Here is a 23,323-nt window from a genome sequence, read left to right as displayed (position 1 = left end):
ATAAATTACCGCTTCAATCGCAAATAAGTCAAATACCTTGAAGCATTTTAGCATACCTTGAAGCATTTTTTTTTTTTTTTTTGTCCTTAGTGGATAGACGGTGTCTAGCGCAAAATCTCTTCATAGGTGGGCTGCTGCTGGGTGCTGTCGACGATTCTGCCCTCCTTGCCCGCCTTCCTCTTTATATCCCGTCGCGCTCCCTGCGCCCCCGTGAATGTTTCCTCATTTCCTGTCGCCGAACGCTTTTTGGCTCGTCGGACCCTTTCCTCTGTTGCCTCCGTTCCTTCAATAACTCCTACAGTCACTTTGACTTCCACCTTCCTCTTGCTTCCTTCAGACGTGCACTCCTCCAATCCCTCTTCGCCGACTAAGTGTTGTTGAACTGGTTCACAATGAGTCTCGCTCGACATTGTTGTCCGTTTTGCGTTCCTTTCCCTCTACTTTCTCCTCTCGTTTCCTTAGATTTGTAAGTCTCACCTGTATAGCTTTAAGCAACCAGGTTTAAATAAATATTATTATATTATTATATTATTATATTTTACAAATGTGAAATGTGTTTTAAGAAAGATATTTTTGTTGTATTTATCAAAGAAAGTTACGTATTTATAAAGAAAATTTTCTTCTCTACTAAATGTTATGCCATAAACGCTATGAACCAATGACAATCCCTTTCAATCCCATCACATCACATGAACTGTGACGTGTTTTACATTTTCGAGTACTTATGGTCTTAAGTCACTAGAAAAATATATTGTTGATTAAGGAAAGGCTTTGTTTGATTTCGTGCTGGCAAGTACGTAAAAATAATATGACTATTTGTCCGGCTACTAACAAAGTCACTGCAATTTTCGAATCGATCAAGCTAAGGGAGATTTGCAAGCGATCAGATGACACGCGATAAATTAATGATCAACCATGCGATCAACCATACAACGGTTTGGAGTCCAACAATTAACAGAAAACATAAATTAAACCAATACAAAAGATCAGTCCTACAAGAACTTGAGTCAATTTGCCATTAGTGAACATTTACTGGTATCTACTGTATATTTCCAAACAAGTACTGTCTGACCACAATTTATATAAAATTCTGCATAATCCTTGCACCGCCATGGCATCAAAAGAAGGTTTATTCCATTTTATATGATCAAATAATGTGTTATGAAAGGTGTTTTCGTATTAAGTGGTGAAAGATGAACGGCAGATAGGAATTTACAAGACAGAGGATAAATCCCCAAACAACCCGCTACCATGACAAGTTCGTGCCAGTGCGTCCGTTCGCAATCGGTAAATCCTAATCATAAAATCCTTCAATCATCGAACAGATTAACGACGCGCAGTAGGAGTAATTGAGGCACCAAAATCAACTCCCTGCCATCGAGGGCGACAAACGACGTTGAATCCATTGCCAAATCTTACGTCGGAATCCCGTCGGAGGCAGTGCCAACGGCAACATCGACGGAAGTAGCGTGACAGTCAACACCCAGGCGGCGGCGGGATGACACCTACGCCATCATTTCGCCGGCGGTGATGTCGGGACCGGTGACCGTAACGCCACCACCTCCCGTTACATTACGCAAATTAGACAATATTTGTGACATATTTTCCTGTCGCCCTTTCTGCTGAGCCTCAGGCAATGTTGAGGGAAATGTCGCTCCCCCGGTGTAAAATACCACCTCCTGGCCCGGATGGGTTGTCATGGTTGCGGTGGTTGTCATCGAGAAACTAAGCTACGGGAAAAAACCTTTGATGCAGATGTAGGAAAAATAAACGGAGCAAACGGCCAGCACCGGAGCGGTGGGCGTAATATTTTGCACAGTTTTCCCCGAACATCCGCACTCGCTACGCTAGGCGTCGGAAGGAAACGGTGAAGGACTTTAGTGCCGCGAGCGGTAACGCAAGAGCACCACCGACCACCGTGTTGTTGATCACCACATTTGGCTACGAAAACAGAGCTCCGGTCCGAAAGCTTCAGGCGCACCCAAAACTGGGAAGGCAATGACGACGCACCACCATTTTTAGATCATCTCCTTCCGGCCTGTGGACGGGATATCAAGCTTGGAGCGGGACTTTGTGCCACGATATCGTATGCGAAGTGTAGATGGGGTTTCGGAATAGATGGCCTAGCAGGAATGGGTTGATGAGTACGTTAAGGGATGAACTTCGCTTAGTCGAAGCAGTAAGTGAATCGAAAAGTGTTTCTGTTTTGGATGAGTATTTTCTAAACAAAACATTGATTAAACTGTTGCTGTTTCTTTGTATGTTACTTTTTTTTACTCTTAAAGAACGGACTGAGTCGTATTTATTAAATCTGTACTTAATTCTATCGACATAACATTAAGTAGTGGTCGTCTTTGTATGTGGTTTCTTTCATAATGTTTTGTCTTAATATTTTCTTAAGATCTTATAAACTTTCCATAATACATGCGCGATACTGAAACGGTTCGTAACTTTCTGCAGTTAGGTTTTCTACTATCTACTACTATTGTCTACTATTTCCTAAGTACTACAAACGCTAAAAAATAGTCTTCCCTGTACCAGACATCCTCCGTGACAGTGTTTGTTCGTAGAGTAGGAGTAGAGAAGCGAAGTTCCAGGATCACCTCTTTTTTCTCGAAAGAGTCAAAGGTGAAAGGGGAGAGAGCTAACTTCTACACAACTAGGCGAGAAACACTGCCGTGACCAGGATTTGAACCTGGGTTACTACGGCCACAACGTAGGGTCCTAACCACTAGACGATCACGGCTACGGATGCTGACTTGGGTAAGCGTAAGACATCCAGCACCAGTTTCGAACTGAAACGAAACGCAGACCCTACAAACGTAAAGCAATCGCCACGAAAAGTGAAAGTAGTGCGAATGCGCTAGGCAAAGAGAAACCCCAGAAACCCCGAGGCTCCACAACCCAACCTCGAATACTGAGAAAGGGAAACGCCCGTCTCGGCGGAGTTGGGATAATTATTGATACGATTGGACCCGGTATAAAATAGATCAGATGAGGTATAAATAGATTAAATGTTACAAGCAATGGTGGGGTCGGTTTGTTGTGTACCCAACAAGTATGAAATTTCGGTGTTTCAAATACATTTTTAATCGTTTACACTATCATATTTATCGTTTGGTAAAACATGCGCACGTGATCTATGGAATCATTCGGCTCCGGTTGCATCTTACATTAATCGAATTGTTCAATAGACAATTCTCTTCCATTATCGTTGAAGGATAATTGTGTTTATTGGAAAAGTAATGGAAACGAAACCCCTTTAGAATCCAGTCGAACTCCCGAAAGGAGTCCCCATCCATCAAAATAATTCTATGTTCCACCCGGGATCGAACCGGGAGCAACCTACATTTCTATACGTATGGGAACGGCATTATCATCCTTTTCTCGGTGTGCTATTAAAAAGTATACCTCTTTAAATCAGAACTTTATTTGTTAACACTACGTGCAAAACAAATATAGATTTTATGAAATCTTACAAACACATCCACCGTGGAACGTTACGAACGACCTGCAATCCGGGGCAACATTACCAAAACAGTCTCCGGAAGGGATGGTTTCCGAGGGGATGCGCAACATGTACCGAGCATGAAAATTATGAAACGCATCAGGCAAGGACATGCAGAACTCTCCCAGCAGATTACGACCGCGACCCGTGGTCCCGTTTTTCGACCGTACCATGGTACACGATTTTCCGTGTTTTTCCGAGGGCGTGGTTTGGCTGCACCGTTCGCGGGAAAACGGGAAAATTTTACGGGACGTTTTCCCGTAGCGCAATCTGGCAGTAGTAGTAATCGGAACCCCATTTTCTGGGAAGTGCACAACTTTGCAGGAATTGCACAAGCGAATCGGAGGACGATGCCATGCCGTCATGCACTTCATCTCCTCGTGGCTCGTGTGCTATGGCAGACGGACGAAAGCATGGAAAACCCTTTTCAATACCGAGCGACATGCGTCGCTTGGAACGGTGCAATGCAAACAGGAAACTGCGGCCCGTGCGTTCGATGCAAATTGCAGACGAAATGAAAACATTAATTAATCAGACGCATATTCGATAATTCCTTTAGCCGTGCAGTGAACGGTGGAAAGCGATCACCGGACCGGAGGGTTCGGTCAGGTTCGATTCATAGCCCCGATTGATTATTTTCACGCCTCATTACGATAATTGATTTCTTTTACGAAATATTGTGAACATTTAGGATTGGTTAATGTTGGTTTCAGTAGTCACAAAATGTTTACTCCAAAAATCTTTATAAAATCATTCAAATTGTCGACCAATAACACACATAAAGATGTGAGAAGTTTTTTATTATTATTTAAATACTTTACTTGGTTAGCATTGCCATGCATTAGTCTTTTTGTATCATCGTACCACAACCAGTAAATGGAAATATTCCAAAATGGAAATATTGTTGCGAAATAATGGCAGTCACCGAGGAGGCATGAACCAACCGCGACTCTAGGGGTTTTCGTGGAGCATAGGTCCCAAGCCAAACATCGTTTCCGTGCACAATTCAACCACACAAATAGGCCCCCGAGGGTCACCCATTTCCAATCTCAATCGCGAACGCGAACCGGATTGGCAACGGATCTCCATTTTTTACACCAATTTACCACGAGAGCATGCAATTGCAAACCGACCGCACCGCCTTTCGCGTAGGCTCCACACAGGGAGGGAAACGGAAATCGGAAAACACATCCAGCCATCAGCAAATTTCCCGCCATCAACAGCAGAAACACACAAAAAAACCCTTCCGTCCAAAACAGTGCTTACCGGAAAAACAAACAATTTTCCAAATTAATTGTAAATATCATACAGCCGCACACTAGTTGGGTGATTTTCCACGGTACCTTTTTTCATTCACTGCGTTTTGGAGCTGGGTAGCACACACACATCTCACGTGGTGATTGACGTGGCAGATGCTGTGTTTTCCGAACGCACCGACCGAAGGCTGCCAAGAGACCGTGTGGCTCAGGATGTAAAAACAAAGCAAAAATCCATACCAATCCCAGCACCCCGGATGGTGGATGTTCCGTAGACACTCGGTCTAGGCCACCGCGACACAGGGCGACGATGTTAGAGGTTAGAAGCTGTTTTCGTAGACGATCGGCCTGCCGGTATCCATCGGACCCGTACACTTGCGCCCTTATTTTTCCCCCACTGTCGGTGCATCGCTTTTCGCGATAGGCCGATAGGCGAAAGCAAAATAACTGGAAGGCACGTTAAATTTAATTATAAATTGTTGTTTTTCTTCCTCCTCGGGAACCAGTTCAGAGGTATTAGCCGTGACGAGAGGTGAGCCCTGGGAACAGAGCAGCAGCGCTTCCGGCACAGAGCTTCGCTGTATAGTAGGCCAAACTCACTCTCCAGTAACCAGCGTACGCAACGATCCGTGTTGATGTTTGTCTTAATCTTTTACGGTACCATGCGTGTGTGCGTGCGGATTGAATTGTGTGCTGTTTTACTTTTGGAAATCAAACCAGGAACTACGGTGGCAACAAGTGCCACCTCGCCGGATCGAACGGTGCTGCGATTGGAGAGTTTTAAATTAAGTTGACCCGTTATATTATGCAATAGTTGGCAATCTTTACACTGCTATGACTACGTTCAATCGTTATTCGTATACGTTTGAACTCTATTTTTTTATAAGACAGAAGCCATTTTAACCGCTACAAAACTTCCCGGAAACGTTTGATGAAGTTTATGTAATGTTAAATGGCCGTACGCCGGACACATTTGTTTTTGAAGGCGTACACGCACGCATACTACATCTACTTCGATTACTTAAAAAACAACGCGGACTCTTTTTAGTGCGGCTAAAACTGACGACAACGATTTGGCACACATAAATAGAAAAGATGTTGACAAATAAATTGAGTGAGGAACTTTTCGCTATGCCGGTCGGTCTAACGTTTGCAAAAATCAAAGCCAAGTAGTTTATTTTACTAACTAGCAGTTCCCGGGGCGCGTCGCTGCGCCTCATTTCATCCTTATTTCTTTATTGGGACTCGTTTCAGAGGACCTCACGTCTTACGTCTCACATCTCACGTCTCACGTCTCACGTCTCACGTCTCACGTCTCACGTCTCACGTTTCACGTCTCACGTCTCTCGTCTCACGACTTCCATGAAAGGGGGGGGGGAACGCTTCATTAGCGAGAAAGAGAAGCCAACAATTGTTGCGCGCTCTGTTTGTCTCGTCTTAGTATATGAAGAGAAACACCTTGTGCGTATTGTGGCTTCATTGTGACGTGGCCGGAACATAAAAAGTATCCTATATGTGGCCCTTGGTTCTTAGCTACCTCCACTCCAATTTTCAGCCAAATCGGTTCAGCCGTTCCTGAGTTATAAATGGACGAACACGAACGCGTTACTCTTTTATATATATAGAAGAAGAAGATAAGTGTAAAGATTCGCGTCGATATACTGGGAGCAGCCAAAAATTATTATAAGCATAGCATTATTTCGAGACACTAGAAAAGTTCGACAAAGTCCATGCCATATCCGGGACATTCGCAACGCCTCCAAATCTTTCCTCTATTCGCTTACCAAACTGGTAGCAATGTTGCAAGATATTGATGGCATATTTTTTCAGATGAGATGTTTCATGTTTCAAACCGAGGATATCAAAAAAGAAAACGTGCACTGGACTTTCTTTAGCATGTTGTATTATTTTGCCAATCTTACATTTATGCAAATAATTGTGCAATGTGTTATTAATAAACAATAAACCAAAATTAATAATAAACATCATTTGATTTGCTTCAACGAGTTTGCCATAATTTTTTGTTCAAATTGGGTGATGACGATTTGTAGATGTCAATTTGTCGATTTGATCTCGTACTGAACGGTTCGTGAATGAACAATTTCAGTAACTGCAGAGTTATTTATTTTCTAGTTTCAAAAAATGACTTTAAAAATCGCATGAAAAATTTAGTTTTAAAATAAATAAATAAATAAAGAATAAAGATTTTTTTCATTAAGTTTTGTACTTAGCCATTATGCGCGAAACACAATAACGTTCAGATGGTCGTCTCGGAACCTATGGCAACAGTCGATTCTGATAAGATAAAACTTTTTTGCACATTTCGAGTGTTACCTCGGCCATAACATGGCGAATGTTATTTTTCAAATACTCCAAAGTTGTAGGCTTATCAGCGTAAATACGATCTTTTGCGTAGCCCTACAAGAAAAAGTCCAAAGGTGTCAAATCGCATGATCTTGGAATTGACTTCACCAAAAATTCTCGTGAAATTATACACCCATCAAAGTTCTCGCGCAGTAGATCGAAAACCGCTAGTGGGTCTTGCTGAAACCACATACTTGCTAAGATGACTGAAAACACATATGTTCATATCGACAAATTTGGGTGTTCGGCTACACTTGCACTTACAGCGTCAGCTATGCGTAACTACAACATGGATAACCCTCTAACGGATAGATCAATAAAATGTTGGCGTTTGTAAAATCGTATCCATCGCAGAACGCGGAGATGGTTCCTAAACAAAGAATTCAGAGGCAAAGAATCGGTAAAAGATCACAAGAATGTGGAATTGGCTACTATAAATTATGCACTCAACTTTGTGGAAACCTAATGCCTAATTTAACGCCAATTTGCAACCATCCATCTTGACAGGGCCATGTTTGAACTTAACAGCTACCACATAATCAATGGTACACGTACACTCCGGGGCTTTGCAAAGACCCTTTACCACACCCTTCAACGCAGTGCTACCCAAGTGCCTTTTATGAATGATATCCCCGAGTAAGGCAAATATTGACCATATTTTGGATTTTCGAATAAGGCCCGACGCCAAAAATCCAAAAGCGCCCTGCAGGAAAGTGAACGGGAAAAGAAAAACAACATCCTCGCAAAACGCTCCGTGAGCTGGGAAAATCGATTCCGGTTTCCCGTGAATCGGTACGGTTCTCGGAAGAGTACTATCGATCGTGATTTTGGGAAATCAGTTCATTCGACTGTCAATGCCCCGCTTCGCCCTCCTGACCACCATCTGCATCTGGGCCCGAGCCGTGTCCGGAAGATCGGATCCTCCCATTGGCCGGTCGCTAATCGGTTAATAAGGTTATGCCAAATACATAAACCCCGAGCCCGGGCGAAGCGACGGAGACCGACACAGGTTGAAGGGCCTCAAACGGTACACGACGAATCGGGAGCTCGGAGTTGGCTATAAATACATTATCTAACATCAGAAGACCACCCACCACGAGCGATCGTGCGTGCACGAGTGTCCATGTGTGTGTGTGTCAAGGATCTCGTCGGGCTCTGCTGCACCCTGCCTGCTTGGGTTGGGCCCTCCTGGAGCGCGCAGGCAGATCGGAAAATCGGGGATTAGTGTGTTTTTCTTGGCATTTAGCCAATCGCTTTTCCGATAAATGAGCTCGCCCATTTGTTCTCGCCGCTCGCCGAAATGTCCTCCCCTTCCCGGGTGCTGGGCTGGAAGTCAGTCACACAAAGGAAAGCCTCCAACGCGCATGGCAACATCTTCTCGGCGGAAAATGCGCGTACGCGAGAGCGAGAATGGGATCCGGTGATGCCGTTATCTCTCCTACGGCAGGATCCGGCTCGTTCGCGCGCATTTCCGCCGTAAGGACACTGGTGATGGTGCGTGCTTGCTTGCTCGCTCGGTGTCCGGCTATCCGATCCTACCAGACGAGGAGACCCCAGCCGATGTTGGTGACCTGTTCGTCAAGTGCTTAAGACGAATGACGTTCTTTCAGACGGCGCTGGGAAAGAGAGAAATAACTTCTACCTAAGGCTCAAACGAAACGCGAGGCAGGAGAGCCAAGGCGCAAATAAATAGGACTCGTTGGGTCTCTCTCGGGTCGGGCACGAGGAGACTGATAAATACATAATCCTTCTAATTTTCCTAAGCTCCGCGAAGCACCATACTGCAACCGGAAATAACATCTCCTGGTTCACTTCGTCACTTCTTTCGCCACGCCACGAGACTGTCCTCCTCGCTGACATAACGAGGCACCACACATATAGAAGGAACTGAGTTTCGGGCCGAACGCCAACGCCATTCGTCCCCTGCCAAGGTTTAAATCATATTAGAAAAATAAATAATCGCTTATGTGCCGCGCGCTGCGTTTGCCTGTGTGTGCGCTGTTTATATGCGCGAGTGAACACAATAGAAGAAAAAAAGTTCCATAATGTTGATGCAACGGAAAATCCGTCAGCATCCTGCGCGCAGTTTTCCGATTACACTGTTCCGATTTTCCGGGGCTCGTCCACGTGCGAGAGCGAGAAGGGCGAGAGAAAAAGAAAATGGCAGCACCACGGACGGTGGCTCACTTTTTGTTTTGGTTTTGTTTTCCTTCCGCCGTCTCGAGAGATGACGCGGTCCACGCGGATTATGTGCGGATCAGTGTCGTGTCCTCGGGTCGCTGTCTGGCCACGGATATGGGATCGAGGGAGAAAACAACATGCAGCTTCCGTCTCTTTCTGCTTCCGCTCGCTCTCGTTCCGGCCAGCAGCCGAATGCACGCCCGGCGAGCACTAAATTTGTTTACATTACTCTTCTACCATTACCTAGCCCGGTCCACGGTCCGTATCCTTCGGTATCCTTGCCAGGGCTAGGAAGGCACATATCGCCCACCGACCACCGGACCATCCGAGGTCAGCAGCAAACAGCAAAAGTAGGCTTCTCGATCGTTACCGAAAGCTGCAGTAGTTCACTTTCTAGCGAACTCTCGGCCCGACCGGTTGACGTTTCCGGCTGTCAGCCTGGCTTCCACGCGTTGTCAAACGTTTATTCTGCATTCAAACAGGGCGACGTAACCGTCGTCGTAACGTGAAATTAGTTGAGAGAAAACATAACAGGCCTCAAATTAACGTTCTTACGCGAGAGTTACGGTGTAAATGTTTCCCCCAACAAGCGAAAAAACATCTTAACCTAATAGGACCACTGAACGCAGGTAGCCATGGTCCGGAAGTTGTCCTCTTAATTGGGTGGCATTGTTAACGGAAGTCGAAAAGTGTCCCGGAAGGAATTAGGGCAGTGCGATAACAATAAAAAACGCCCGTCAACGGCGTTACGGCCGTAGGACTAGTTAAGTGAGCCGTAAATCCTTCCGTAATGGAAGGACGTTCCTGCATTGTGTGCTAACGGTACGCGTAAGCGACCTGGACCGAGTCGAAGTATTTGGGTTTCGTATCAACAGCAATAAGAACTCGCAAACAACCCGTGTGCGTGTGTGTGGAGGAAACAATAGCAGCTGGAAACCTTACGAGCGCAATCCGCAAGAACGGTGTGAGCTTCTAAACGTCGCCTTTGGACGTCGTCGGGGATTCCAGTCCCAAAGTTCCGGATGATTCCCATCGCATTGCAAGGAGAAAGTTTCATGATGGACTGGGACATCGACATGTAAGTATATTGTTTTGTTCGCTTACTTTCCGGCTTGCCATTGCGTCAATCCGTGTGTCGATAGGATAGGGCAGGACATGGCGACACTTTGTGGATCTCGTCGGTTCATCACTTAAAAAACAAAATTTTTTGTGCTAACTTTGCGAGCTCGAGAGAGACATATGATACTATCGTCGCGAAGCAGATGGGCAGATGCAACGGCTAGTGGTCTTTCCGACACCGGAACGATTTCAAGTGATCCGGAAAACGAGAGGTTTTGCTGGTTTCTTAATGTTTCACTGCGCCGTGAAGGATGTGCAGGGAGAAGGATAGATGTGGCAATGCGTTGAAATTCTAACATAGGGATCAAAAATGGATAAACCGCGTGTAATTGGGCTTATTAGTCAGTTCAATGAACTGATTAATGGTTAATTTTTCTCCAAATGAGACATCATTGGTTATAGAATCAATTAGAATGATTTAATAGAAAAATGTGCTAATGTGGAACTTTCGTTGCCATGAAAGAAGCCATTTGTCAAATGTAACAACTTCAATGTAACAACGAAACAGTAATCGTTTTGTTTGCCTTTTATAGACATATTTATTTTGATAAAAAGGATATTTTGTTTAGATTAGCTAAAAGGTTATTTCATCAACGTATCATGTCGAATTAAATTTTTTGTCATTTTTAGACCTTGATAAATTGTTTTGAAAGATTAGACTAATTATAATTAAAAGTTGCAGAAAATTACACATTTGACTAACGTTTTCTCTTCCATAAAAGGCTTTCTTGTCACTTCATTCGCATTACATGAAAAAATGAAACAAATGGTGTCAGAGTTTAGTATTTTTTTTAATGAGTACCGAAAATTACGGTTCATTTTATTTGAGGAATGGTGGACACTTTAGAATAATAAACTTCAACCACAAACTTGTTACAATCCAAATATAAATCAAAAGCGTTTAAGTGTTCATGTGTTAAACTGTAAACAATGATCATCAAATAAAAAAAAATCGCATTAAATATAGCTTAAGGCAGACACGCAAATATTCTTTAAACTAAACTATCGCATTCTCCACAAGGACTTGAGCTATTCTGCAGGCATTCTGATTGGCTTACAAAAATCGCCACTTTGTAACTAACCCTAAGTGACTAAATGACGACGGCGAAAGCAAATAGAGGACGCACTTCTTCTAACACACTCGACAACGTCTCTCCACAGCTTCAACTTTGACGGATTTGACGAACGGGAGCTGGACCTCAGCATACGTTCGATTCTGCTGGACGAACCGGCGACGATGCTGCCCGTTGCTGATCAAACACTGGCTACCGCCTGGCCATCGGAACTACTGACCCTTCCGACGGATCCGAGCAGTCCTCTCCAGCTACAGCAGCTTCCGCTTCAGTCGGACCCGTACCGGAAGCCATCGAGCTGCACGACGTAAGTACCCTTCTGCCAAAACTATTGCCTACACCTCGGATTAAGAAATTACTTTCAAACCATTTGCGGTGGGTAAATACACATACACGCACGCACGGGGGGCCAATCTGTTGCCAAATGTAACTATTTGTCTACTCACAGTCATCGGGCAACATTGTGTGGATTAGTGTTTTCGACAAAATGGGTTTTTCGGTCATTGAAGCTATTGACACGCCGGCTATAGGGTGGAGGTGTGTACAATGCTCTCAGTCGTATCTGATGCACGAGTAGAGCTTCCGAACGTAGAGAGCAGAGGCACCTTCCCTGTGTGGGTTCAAGTGGATGGATATGGCTTCCGGTTGACGACATCCGGCGGGACAGATTGTACCAGTGAAAATGAATCGATTGATATGATTTTCTTCTCAATCCACCTCAGTGAATCCCATTTGGCATGTTCCCCGTATGTGTCCGCGGGCAAAATATCATCGCGAATGCATGGCAATGCGGCAATTTACATGCTTTCTTTATGGGCTTCATTTAAAGGCTATGAATACGTAATGTGAGTGGAAGTGCTTTTACGGTTGCGTAGGAAAAAATAACAAATGAATCCATAAACACGCACCATTTTTCAATTTTTGTGACACGTTTACTACTCATTTTAAATCAAACACATCAATCCACGCGCCTGTGAAACCGAGAAAAGCATTTTTTGGACGTGTAGAAGTTTGTTGGTTTCATATTGATATTTTTTTAACTCATCTTGATGTCTTTAATGGCTTCTAAAGAATGTGTCTGTAGAATGTGTCGCATTTTACTATAAACTGATATTCTCGCTTACATATTGATTTCTTAAAGTTATTAATCGTTTTTCCATAACATCAAGATTTTGTGAGCTCAATTAAATATTATTTCAATCAAAAATGACAAATTATACTAAAATTCTGCGGCCCTTCACTACAATAACACGTTGCATACCTAAATTACCCGGTAAATAGACTCTGTCAATTAGTTTGCTCGCCAAGTTTGCTAATTGAATTTGTATTTTTTGTAAAAGTTTCTGGTACAACTGGTATAATTTCTGAGGATTGGTTGATGTCGATAAGATTGGATTGGTCAAAAGGTTCAAAAGCTCCCACAAAGCTTTCATTTTGACGGACTGTTTTACACAATACCTAACCAGAATGATCGAAAAGCACCCCATACACCTGATATCCTATGACTGCTACTTTATTTTATCAAAGTTCAACACTGGACATTATTTATATCAAAGTTCGAGTGGATTGACATTCATGAAAAAACTTTAAAAACAAAACCAAAACGGAGTTGATGCACAATGAGCAAACAAAAATTAAGTTTAAATTCGGCTTCACTCTTCTTTCAACGATACCAACCAAAAAGCAAACATAAATTAGATATACCAAACATATCAGAAACTGTTAAACCATTCCCGGCATACATGAGACAGAATGCATGATGAAGAATTCGTGTTAGTTCGAAGATGTCAAACAAGAAAACTTTTTCGCAATAGTCCCATGTAATACATTCTAACGAATTCCACTCATCAGATGCTCATCAATATACACTCATCAGACACATCCCATGAATGTGTGCAAACCACTGAAAAACAATTAAAGGAAAGGACCGTTGAAAGAAGAAAGGCATCGAAGCATCGTTCTACAAAAGAATACAGTTTATTTACAAAGTCATCAATTTCACGACTCATTGCACGTCCCGTAACGGAGCTTAAGCTGGATGGTAAAAGAGCCATTTCCTGCCAACATTGTCTCTGTGTAGGTCCTCCCGCAGGTCATTGATCCCCGGGGCGTATATGCTTTTGGGCGCGCTCCTTGTGTCCGTAACAGTGGGCATAAACGCTATGCGCAGACCTACGAAAGCGGCTAACGCTCACGCTGAAGGCGATTTTCGTTGAGCCTATGCGAACCCAAAGGATCCCAAGCTGGCCTGTACTGTCCCTCGGGCTTTGAGGAAAACTTTGTTGTTCCTGAAACTCGTAATCCTGCTCGGCTCAGCACAACGAACATCACAATGCCTTATGCCCTTATCCGGAACTGTCGCTTTAGAAAGAGAAAGACTGTCCATGAAACATTCAAGCCGTTCTCGCCGGTGCCTGGAGAGGTGCATGTACTTCCGCAAGTGCCACTTATGTGTGGCAACTACACTGAGCCCGGAACCCGAGCATAGCTGAAGCATAAACAAAACTTTCCTCAAATCGACCGCTCCCCCACAATCTGCGGCCCTCAGCACGATGACAATGCGGATAACAAACAATTTGATTCCGTGAGTTACGAAAGTTTACTCAAAAACAATCGAACGCTCGGTGGCGAAAGTTTTATTAGCTGTTCAATTTTTAATGACCCCAAGGCGGTTGATGGTAGCCTCCGGAGATGTGAGCACAGAATTGAACCGATTTTACCGAGCAAGGAAATTTGTTCGGATCGATCGACCTGGGACGGCCATTTTCAGTGTCACAATTTCATGAAAATCTGTGCCACGGGCCGTTTTGGACCAACTGAAACTTCAATTCAAAATGCCTAGGGTGTATAACATTTGCTTTCCGCAATGATATCACGATTTTTATTAGCTAGAAGTACAGAATACATTTTATGAGCATAATGCTACTTACATATATTAGTAACAAAGATAAATTTTTATGTTTATACCACGACTGGTCAAAATGACCCGTGCATGTTTCTATGAAGAAATATCGAGAGAATAATGAGACCGAGGTACTGCACATAGCTTCTATATGTGATGATAATTTCAAATGTTGATAACAGTTCGAGAGTATGAATAAGTAACAGTTTGAGAGTAGTTGAAGTAACGTATCAAATAAGCAAACTAAAATTGATTAAGACGGAACTATTTGGACAATAATTGAAGAAGGTGGTGTTGCTGGTATATCAGGCTGGGGAAAAAGTAATCCATTATTTTCTCGGTAGATGCCTTTAGTGATCGATATCTCGTGAAGTATTTATCGTACAGTTTCAAGTTTTGGCTCGTTTTAAAGCTGATACTTTACACTTAAAAAAATGCTTTCATTGTTTTTGTTTGTTCTATTCGTTTGTGAATTATAGAGTGTAAACAATGGAAGTCACCAAAGAAAAAATTGGGTATATTTTACAATTTTTCTTTGAAAAAGGCGAAAATTCAAGTTAGAGCGCTGAAATTTTGCATGGTGTTTATGGTCCCGATGTTCTAATAGCCAGCTATGTTAAATTTGGGCTTCGTTGACCCTATTCAGTTATTTTTTATTTTAAAGCCTGGGCAGATACGTCATCGAAAATGTCGACAAAATCACAGAAATATTCAAAGTTGATCGGCATGTTAGTAGTCAGAGCATCGGTCAGGAGCTAAAGAATAACTATCAAATAGTTTTAAGCCATTTGCGCAAAGCTGGATTTTGAAAGAAGCTCGATGTTTGGGCGCCACCCTATTTACACCAAAAAACATGATGGCTCAAATTTCCATCAGCAAAGTTTTGGCTAAACGGAATGAAAACGAACTATTTCTTAAACGGATAGGTACTGGGGATGAGAAATGGGATACATACGACCATCCTGTCAGAAAATGATCGTGGTCTAAGCGTGGTGAAGCACCTTAACCGGTGGTCAAACCAGGATTCACGGCTAGGAAGGTTCTACTGGGTATTTGGTGGGACTTGAAAGGAACCGTTTATTATGAGTTGCTTCCGTCTAGTCAAACACTAAATTCAGATCTCTACTGTCAACAACAGCACCGTTTGAAGATAGCAATTGACCAGAAACGACCGGAATAGGCCAAAAGAAGAAAAATTGTGTTCCATCAGGACAACGAAATGTTTCGCACGTCTTTAGTGACTCGCCAGGAAATCCGAGAGTTTGTTTGGGATGTTTAAATGCATTCACCGTATAGTCCGGACCTTGCACTAAGCGATTGTTACCTTTTTCGCGCATTATAAAATTTCGTTAGTGATGAAAAACTGAAATCAAAAAAGGGTTGTGAAAATGGATTGCTCCAGTTTTTCGTCAATAACGACTAAGCCTTTTACAAAAGAGGCATTACCAGCCTACCTTTGAAAAGGCAACGAATTTTCCAACAAAACGGTACATATTTGACGTAAATCGGACCATCGGAAGTATCTTAAATTATGTTTTGAATTTCACCCAAAAATAATGGATTACTTTTTCCCCAACCTTATATTACCAGTTCAGACTGCTTTCAGAGATGTACATGAGCCAACATTTTTTTACGTCTCCGTGGACGTGTAAACTCATTTTTTTATAGAGTGAGTAAAGACTGAAGTCAAATTAACTAATTAAGGTATATTGAACTCGCTAGTATGTCTAGTGTTAGCTAAGCTTGTCATTTTATTTCTGAAAGGCCTTTGTCGCCTTTTTATCAGAGGTACGTCTCCATACGGCTGCCAATATTGCTTTAGTTTTTCTAAAACAAAGCTTGAAATGTTTGATAATACAAAAATCGTGACAAGTTTAATTAACACCATTCAGGTTGTTTCTTTCTATAAAATCAAATACTGCTCATAGAAGTTTGTACAAAGTTTATGGGATACGACGCTCTAAGTGATTGTGGGCTACAAAGGTTGCTTTAAGAGTGACATGCAAACTGTCAAATACTAGCCCAAAATTCAATGATCGTCTGTGTGAAAGTTTGGAATAGAAACACTTATAAGACACTAGCAGGCCCGGCGAACTCTGTTTCGCCCCAGAGGCAATGGGCCCCGGGGATAGGAGCAGTCGGTAACGCTCGTCCCTGTATCGCAGCTGGCCATGGGTTCGATTCCCGATTCCGGCGTTCCAGGGGGGTTGGCGCGGGACTAACAACCCGGCCCGTAAAAACGAACGTTTAGAAAGAGTATCAGAGATTAACATTGTCGCTGGTTGGTGCAGGCTAAAACCGTTCAACGGTCGTTGTCCAATAAGAAGAGAAGCACTTCATTTCGTCAGCTGATCTTGGAATTACTGGCAGTGTTTGGCGGAAATTTCAGGACAGTAAAATCAATGCCCCTCCAAAACATCTCGCAACATGCGCCAAACATCTCGATTCTATACGTCATTCAGTTCACGATTTGGCGCTGGCATTCTTAACTGTAAGCTGGTATTTCATCATTTATCTCAAGATCAGGATTGCTGGAATTGACACGAATCTTCACATTTTTTCCCAAACAAAACACGGTACGGTACAATTTCACTATTTTTAAGTAAATACTTACTGGGGAATGCTTCCCTACGATTAAAATTATTTCGCGAAAAAGCAAGTGTTTAAAATGAAGTATTCAATATTATTCCCACGCACGATAATTTTTTTACGACGCGAAGGATGAAAGGAGATATGAGAGCCATCGAATTGTCGAACTGCGAGAGCGGGGCGGAAGCTTGAAAGAGAAGTAAACAATTGTTTGCTATTGCGCTTTATTTCTGGCCTTTGTCGCTAAACAATTTCTCGCAGTGGTTCGCGAGAAAAACTGGAGGCTCTTCTACTCGCTGACAATTTGCCAAACTATTCGGCGTTTGCGAGAGAGAGTGTAAACATACGCAAGAGAGAGACAATTGCTTGCTGTTTCGCTCTCTGTCTATCGTTTGTCGATGCCGCCTCAGCGGGAGAGATCGCGTCGACCTTATTTGGATGGGGAAAGGGGAGGGGGGGGGAGAAAAACACATTGTGCGTATTGTGGCTTCATTGTGACGCGATCGGATTATAAAAAGTATCCTATGTTACCCCCTTGGATCTAAGCTACCTCCACACCAAATTTCAGCCAAATCGGTTCAGCCGTTCTTGAGTTGTGAATAAAGAACCAATAACGCGGTACTCTTTTATATATATAGATTACATAATCGTGCCATTTCTGAAGCGGATTTATCTCTATAAAACTGATCTGTAAAACTGAAAATGTTCCTCATAAAAGATCGTAAACGCATCAAACCATTCACAAAATGAGGTGAAGGCGTTTGTAGGGTGGAACTGGTACCCATACTGGCTCGCTTCTGAACTCTATTGTTGACTAAATTATTACCTGTTAATGAAAAACACTAACAAGACACTAATAATAGGATGTCGAAAATTAATGGGCCATTGATCGAAATATCAATGTCACAAACTTTGCACTCAACGTTTATTTGTTTCGATTTCTCTGAGAGTGTCTCGATGAAGAAAATAATTGCTTTTGACAGAGTTTTTTTTTAATAAACCCGCAAAATTGTTTGTGTTGGTATTCCACCGATATTGAACAGCACATTGAACTACGAAATTGTCCATTGGCCGCTAGGGTAATGTTAATACTCAAAATTTGTCGACCGAAAAGTCGTGGATACTGAATCAATGCGCGTAGTAATTTCGCGAATCAATCTCCAAGGCCTGTCAATCAATAAAATGAAGCTGAAGAACCCGTACCGCAAAAGTCAGTTTGTGGCAAAAAACAAGAACTCCAATAAAAAAAACCCGCTTCATAAGCTGGTACTGTTACATTGTGCCATTAATTTTACGCAAGCTGTGTGAGGTTTCCTCAAGCCAGCTAATTAGTGCTGCTGGGCTCCTGGACTAGGTGTAAGGCCCAGTAAATTATGTTTTCCAGATGGAGAGCGAAAAACGAGTGAAGTTTTTGTTAGCATTCGTTTTTCTCTTTTCGTACCTTTGGCCGGGATATTCAAAGAATTTTGCAGGATCACACACACTTTCTTTCCGGTTTCCATCGTTGCATCGATCGGTTCGACGGTCGGCCCGGCCCGGCCTGGCCGTGGCACCGAATTTTCAACCAACCCGCCCTATTCTTCTTGCGAAACGCTTTCGAGATTTAATAAAACCGGAAACCTTATAGGCGAGCGATTTGCATTTTCCGACGAACATTTTCCAACCGAGTTCACTGCAAAACCCGTGGAAACTTCTATCGCGCCACGAGATTAGACAGCGAGCGCTTGTGAAGTGAACCATTCTAAGGAACCATTCCATTCGAAGTCCCCAGAAAAAATTGCCCTTCCTTCGCCAAAACTCAAACAGATGCGATCCGCTAAATTAAAAGATGATGAAATAAAACAATGCGGCGCGAATAAATACCGAAGACGCGTCATTAGGGAAATGGGTCCCGGACGGGGCTTTATGCTGAAACATAACCCGTTTTTCCGGGTGTGCATTGCAAATGAAACCTCCCGCCGCCGGGGCGAAGGCATTAAAACAATATCCGCGAAACCCTGGCCTACGTTTGCTAATTATGCCACTATTTGCATAGGTTCCGTTCGAAGAAACCGCGCAATATAATAACGAACCGCGGTCGCCGTGGCGGTGCATAATGGATGAACGCCGGTTCAGTCGGTTCTGTTCCTTCCCGGGCTCCCGGGCTCCCGGGTCCTAATTCACCGACGCAGAAAACTGTGAAACTTTGGTCGCGGTAATATATTTATATTTCCTCGGTATCCGGAAATGTAGCGCAACGAAAAGTTTTCCGCTAAATAAATGGCGGCTCACGTGCGTTGGTTGGCTTGGTCCGACACTTGGACGGTGGGTTAGAAAATCATTTAATTATGGATAGGGCGCTGCAGATGGAAAACCAAATCCAATTGCAAATGGAATTGATCGAATCGAGCCGCAGCGAATGAAAATTTGAATCATAGATTCGTTATGCGCACTCCAGTAATGGCAATATTTTAGCCGTGTTTTGATATCATGTTTCGGATGACCAGAGTGAAAATGAATTCATTAGGAACCATGTCGTACGGGGTGTATATTTTAATCGATGCCATTTACTTTCCAGCTTTGGCCAGTTTCCAAAGGTTTTAAAGGTTTCGAACCACAAATACCTACAAATGACAAAATAACACCGAAAACCCGCTTTTAATGTGTACATCATGTACATACAAGTGTGCTTGAAATTATTCATTCAATATGTTTTACTTAAATATAAAAATACCGAACATAAAAAGGAAGACTGTTGACAGCTTTACGTGTGACAGCATCATAAATCTCTTGTTAGCAAAAAATCTTACCAACGCCTCTTTTAAGGAATCTAAATCGGTTTATAGCGATATTTTTAGCAAGCCACTTTTCGGTATTTCCTTAACCGGAAATTAAATACGGATAAGGAAATGTTGACTATATGCCGGAATATTCAAACTTCTTTATGATTTACAAATCTTCGCTTAAGTGACAATTGCATCCCGGTCCAAAAGCAGCATAGAAAAGAAATGAGGCCGGCAATGTTCAATAAGAACCAATGTTACGTCTATTTTTTTTTTAATTTATTTATTATTTTAATCATACAAAAAAATTAGATTGTGCCGCTATCCTTAAAAGAAGTTCTAAGCATGGTTGCAATCGAACTGTTGAGCAAAAAGGTGGTATGAAAAAAGGTTTTGTTTTATTTAAAAATTGTACAGATCTTCAATCTTGATTAAACCCGGATTCCGAAAAGGCTTAGAAACATACAATCTGGAAGGTAATAAGGCTTCTTAATAAATACGGCTCAGTCCGTTCTTTAAGAGGAAAAAATAAGGCTTCTTAACTCAAAATACTTTTGCGAACCGAACCGAATGTCTATATAGCCCAGTAATGTCCATATTTCACAAATCGGTTGTTTTCATTACATCTGTAGTGTGTAATGAGAGTGCTGCGTCACCTAAAATCATACTCGAACGATAAAATCCGGCCACACAACTCACATCCGTTATCGGGAGATAGTAGAAAAGTAAACTCGCGGGTCAATCTAGTGTTGCAACTCACGGGAACCTATTGTTCAATGTTTCGCAGTCCTTGCTATGCCAAGTTCCAACACCAGCTAGCGGACACCTACGTCACGGGAACTGTAAATACCCGATTAGCCCCTCAAAAATCTCAAAACACTTGAAAGGATTCTCCCATTTGATCCACAAACCCACTGCCGACGGCGTTGGCTACCGAAATCTAAACCCTAAATTAGCACCGCCAGCTCAACTGTTACTATCTGCTGCTACCCATCAACCATCATTTCCATCATGAAACCAGCAAAGAGATATTATCTCGCCGCGCCGTAATTCTCTTGCCAGCCAAGCGCCGCGATGAGTCAATTATCGTCCAACTCCTATGCAACCGACACCAAAGGATCTGTTCGTCTCACGGCCAGGACATGGATGTTGTTTTTTGTCCTTACCGTTTGCAAGGACGAAAGGACGAAAGGGGCGTTACCGTTTTGCGTTGCCGACTATCGACCAATACGAGGTTTACGTTTCTCCCCTAGCTCTTCGCAGCAAAACCAGAAAGAAACACATCCACAATGGCGTACAGATCACGGGGTGCGCATCCGAATCCTGACGAGGGTCCTGCTGGCTGGCTGGCCGAGACCACGGTTCAGTCTGACGGAATTTATAACGGTTTGCGGTTTGGTAAGGTTACCACAGGCGCTATTAATTTGTGCATTGTGTACTGTGTGTGGCATAAGAAATCAATTCGAAAACGAAAATTGTGCATCCTTCAGTCGGAATCTCTTTAAACAGTGTGTACCGATTAGTGTTGAATTGTATACGACATTGTGAAAACTTTAACCAAAAACCCGGCGAATTACGTTACGCAACCTTAGCACCAAGATCTGCGTTCTGCTCGTTGTTATGCGAAATCTTTACTCGCTTAATTGGAAGTCCCAAGATTGTTTCCAAACCAACGTTCGGTTTTTGAATAGTTCAGATGGTGTATCTCGAGTCCGGTAGTTGAAGCGTTTCATTTCTTGTGGCCGAGAAGTGTTGGAATGTTGGATTACATGATTGGGACACGCGGAATAATCGGGAAAAAAATCGACGTCTCTCAAATGGAACGTTGCTTGTTACGCGACGAGTGTTGGTTTACAATTTGGTTTTGACGTTTATTTAATTTTATATAAATTCACTCAAGCAAGGAAACTAGATACACATTGTTTGTTTGGTTCCAAAAAGATGCATTCACTATTGTTGGAACGAGAATTCTAGGAACGCGTGTGTTGGTACGAGAATTCTAGGAACGCTCGAGGACAAAGAAAATGCAAACCTAGCTGCAGGCGCGCAAAACACGAGCAGAACATGTTCTGGACATGTCTCGGGCTCGATATTTCGATGGTCGAGAAAATGAGTAGAATCGAAAGTTAGAAGTCACTTGCGATTTGGAAGTCGACTTGCGAAGGAGATTAATCCGGAAAATAAAGTTTTTAAAGTGCGTGCGAGTATTCCATAAGGAATCACGAAGCCGATTGGCAAAACCTACTTTTCGTGTATTTTTAATTGATCGCGACTCAACAACTATTATAACTTAAGCATACGTTGAGCGATTTAAGAAAAATAGACGCCAAAAGCTTCAAGTGGCGTAGTTTAGTTGTTAAGATCCGAGCCGAGGAACTTATTGTCTGGCCATGCTTGGCCTTGGGAAAAGAACAATAAACTTGATCTAATCTATTTATCTTTCTTCCGTGCTCTTCCTGCGCACAGCAGTACAATGATGGACGATCTGCAGGACAGTGACAACGATTCGGGCCACGCCAGTGAAGTGAACCAATCCTTTACCGACACATCACTGATCGAGGACGTAAGTATGCAGAGCTTCAAAGTTCAAACGCTTCCCCGTGTAATAAACTATTTCTTGCTGTCGTCCCACACAGGATACTCTGTTCGGTGACTCGGCCAACGACGGTAGCGACGCGGAGAACGATGTCCCCTCGGCGCCCTTCGATGTGGCACCCGGTGCCGTCGGCGATCCGGAAGCTAGCCCAAGCAGCGCTCAAGTTTGCCAGGTGTGTGGCCAACAGCTCTCGGTCGCCGCCGTCGCAGGACGTCTTCCCAACAGCGTTCGGCGGTGTGAGTCGTGCCGCAAGGATCACCGTGGTGTGCCACCGCCCTATAGCTGTCCGCTCTGTGGCAAGCAGCTGGGCTCACGCCTTGGGCTTACGTGTCACCTGCGGGTGCACACCGGCGAAAGGCCGTTCCGGTGTGACGTCTGCTTGCGCACGTTTGGGCTCCGGTCGACGCTGGCCGCCCACCAGAAGCTGCACGGGAAAACGGGAGCGCTGCGGTGTGAAACGTGTGGCCGCGTGTTCACGCAACCGAGCGCCCTGTCCAGCCACCGCCGCACCTGTCCGCACCCGGTACGGCCTCACCGGTGCGGCTTGTGCGGGAAGGAGTTTGTGAGATTGCACGCCCTTAAGACGCACATCCGGAGCCACTCGAACGAGCGGCCGTTCGGGTGTGAGCAGTGTGATAAGACGTTCGCCGAGAAACACGTGCTCGTGCGCCACCGGAAGACGCACAGTGGCGAGCGGCCTTTCGGGTGCGGTGTGTGCGGGAAGACGTTTAAGGAGAAGTATGACGCCACTCGCCACTCACTCATCCACAGTGGCCAGCGGCCCCACAAGTGTGCAGTGTGTTCGAAAAGTTTCGTCCAATCGAATGCCCTCGCCAAACACCGGAAGTGTCACGAGCGGGGCGGGCTGGCGGTAGTGCGGAAGCAGCTCTGGCGGGAAACCGTCGATGGGGCCGCCGGCGACGAAGGAGTGCCGCGGGAAGTGCTTGGTCTCCAGTGTTGCTAAGGAACGTCC

At 43.7% G+C, this 23,323-nt stretch overlaps 1 protein-coding gene and 1 non-coding gene across 2 annotated transcripts; one reads left to right on the top strand and one right to left on the bottom strand.

Moving 5' to 3' along the window:
* Positions 1-2,674: 2,674 nt before the first annotated feature.
* Trnah-gug (transfer RNA histidin (anticodon GUG)) lies at positions 2,675-2,746 on the bottom strand. The gene has a single exon. It is a non-coding gene; the product is annotated as a tRNA-His (tRNA).
* A 7,621-nt stretch (positions 2,747-10,367) lies between these two features.
* LOC128278799 (zinc finger protein 691-like) lies at positions 10,368-23,314 on the top strand. The gene is made up of 4 exons (XM_053017528.1): positions 10,368-10,387; positions 11,590-11,808; positions 22,221-22,317; positions 22,391-23,314. Exons 1-4 carry the CDS (start codon positions 10,368-10,370, stop codon positions 23,312-23,314), a joined length of 1,260 nt encoding a protein of 419 aa, XP_052873488.1.
* The last annotated feature ends 9 nt before the right edge of the window (positions 23,315-23,323 follow it).

Source organism: Anopheles cruzii, chromosome 2, assembly GCF_943734635.1.
Source record: "Anopheles cruzii chromosome 2, idAnoCruzAS_RS32_06, whole genome shotgun sequence".
Lineage (NCBI taxonomy): Eukaryota > Metazoa > Arthropoda > Insecta > Diptera > Culicidae > Anopheles > Anopheles cruzii.
The sequence above is the reverse complement of the archived record's forward strand: the minus strand, read 5'-3'. Positions and strand labels throughout refer to the sequence as shown.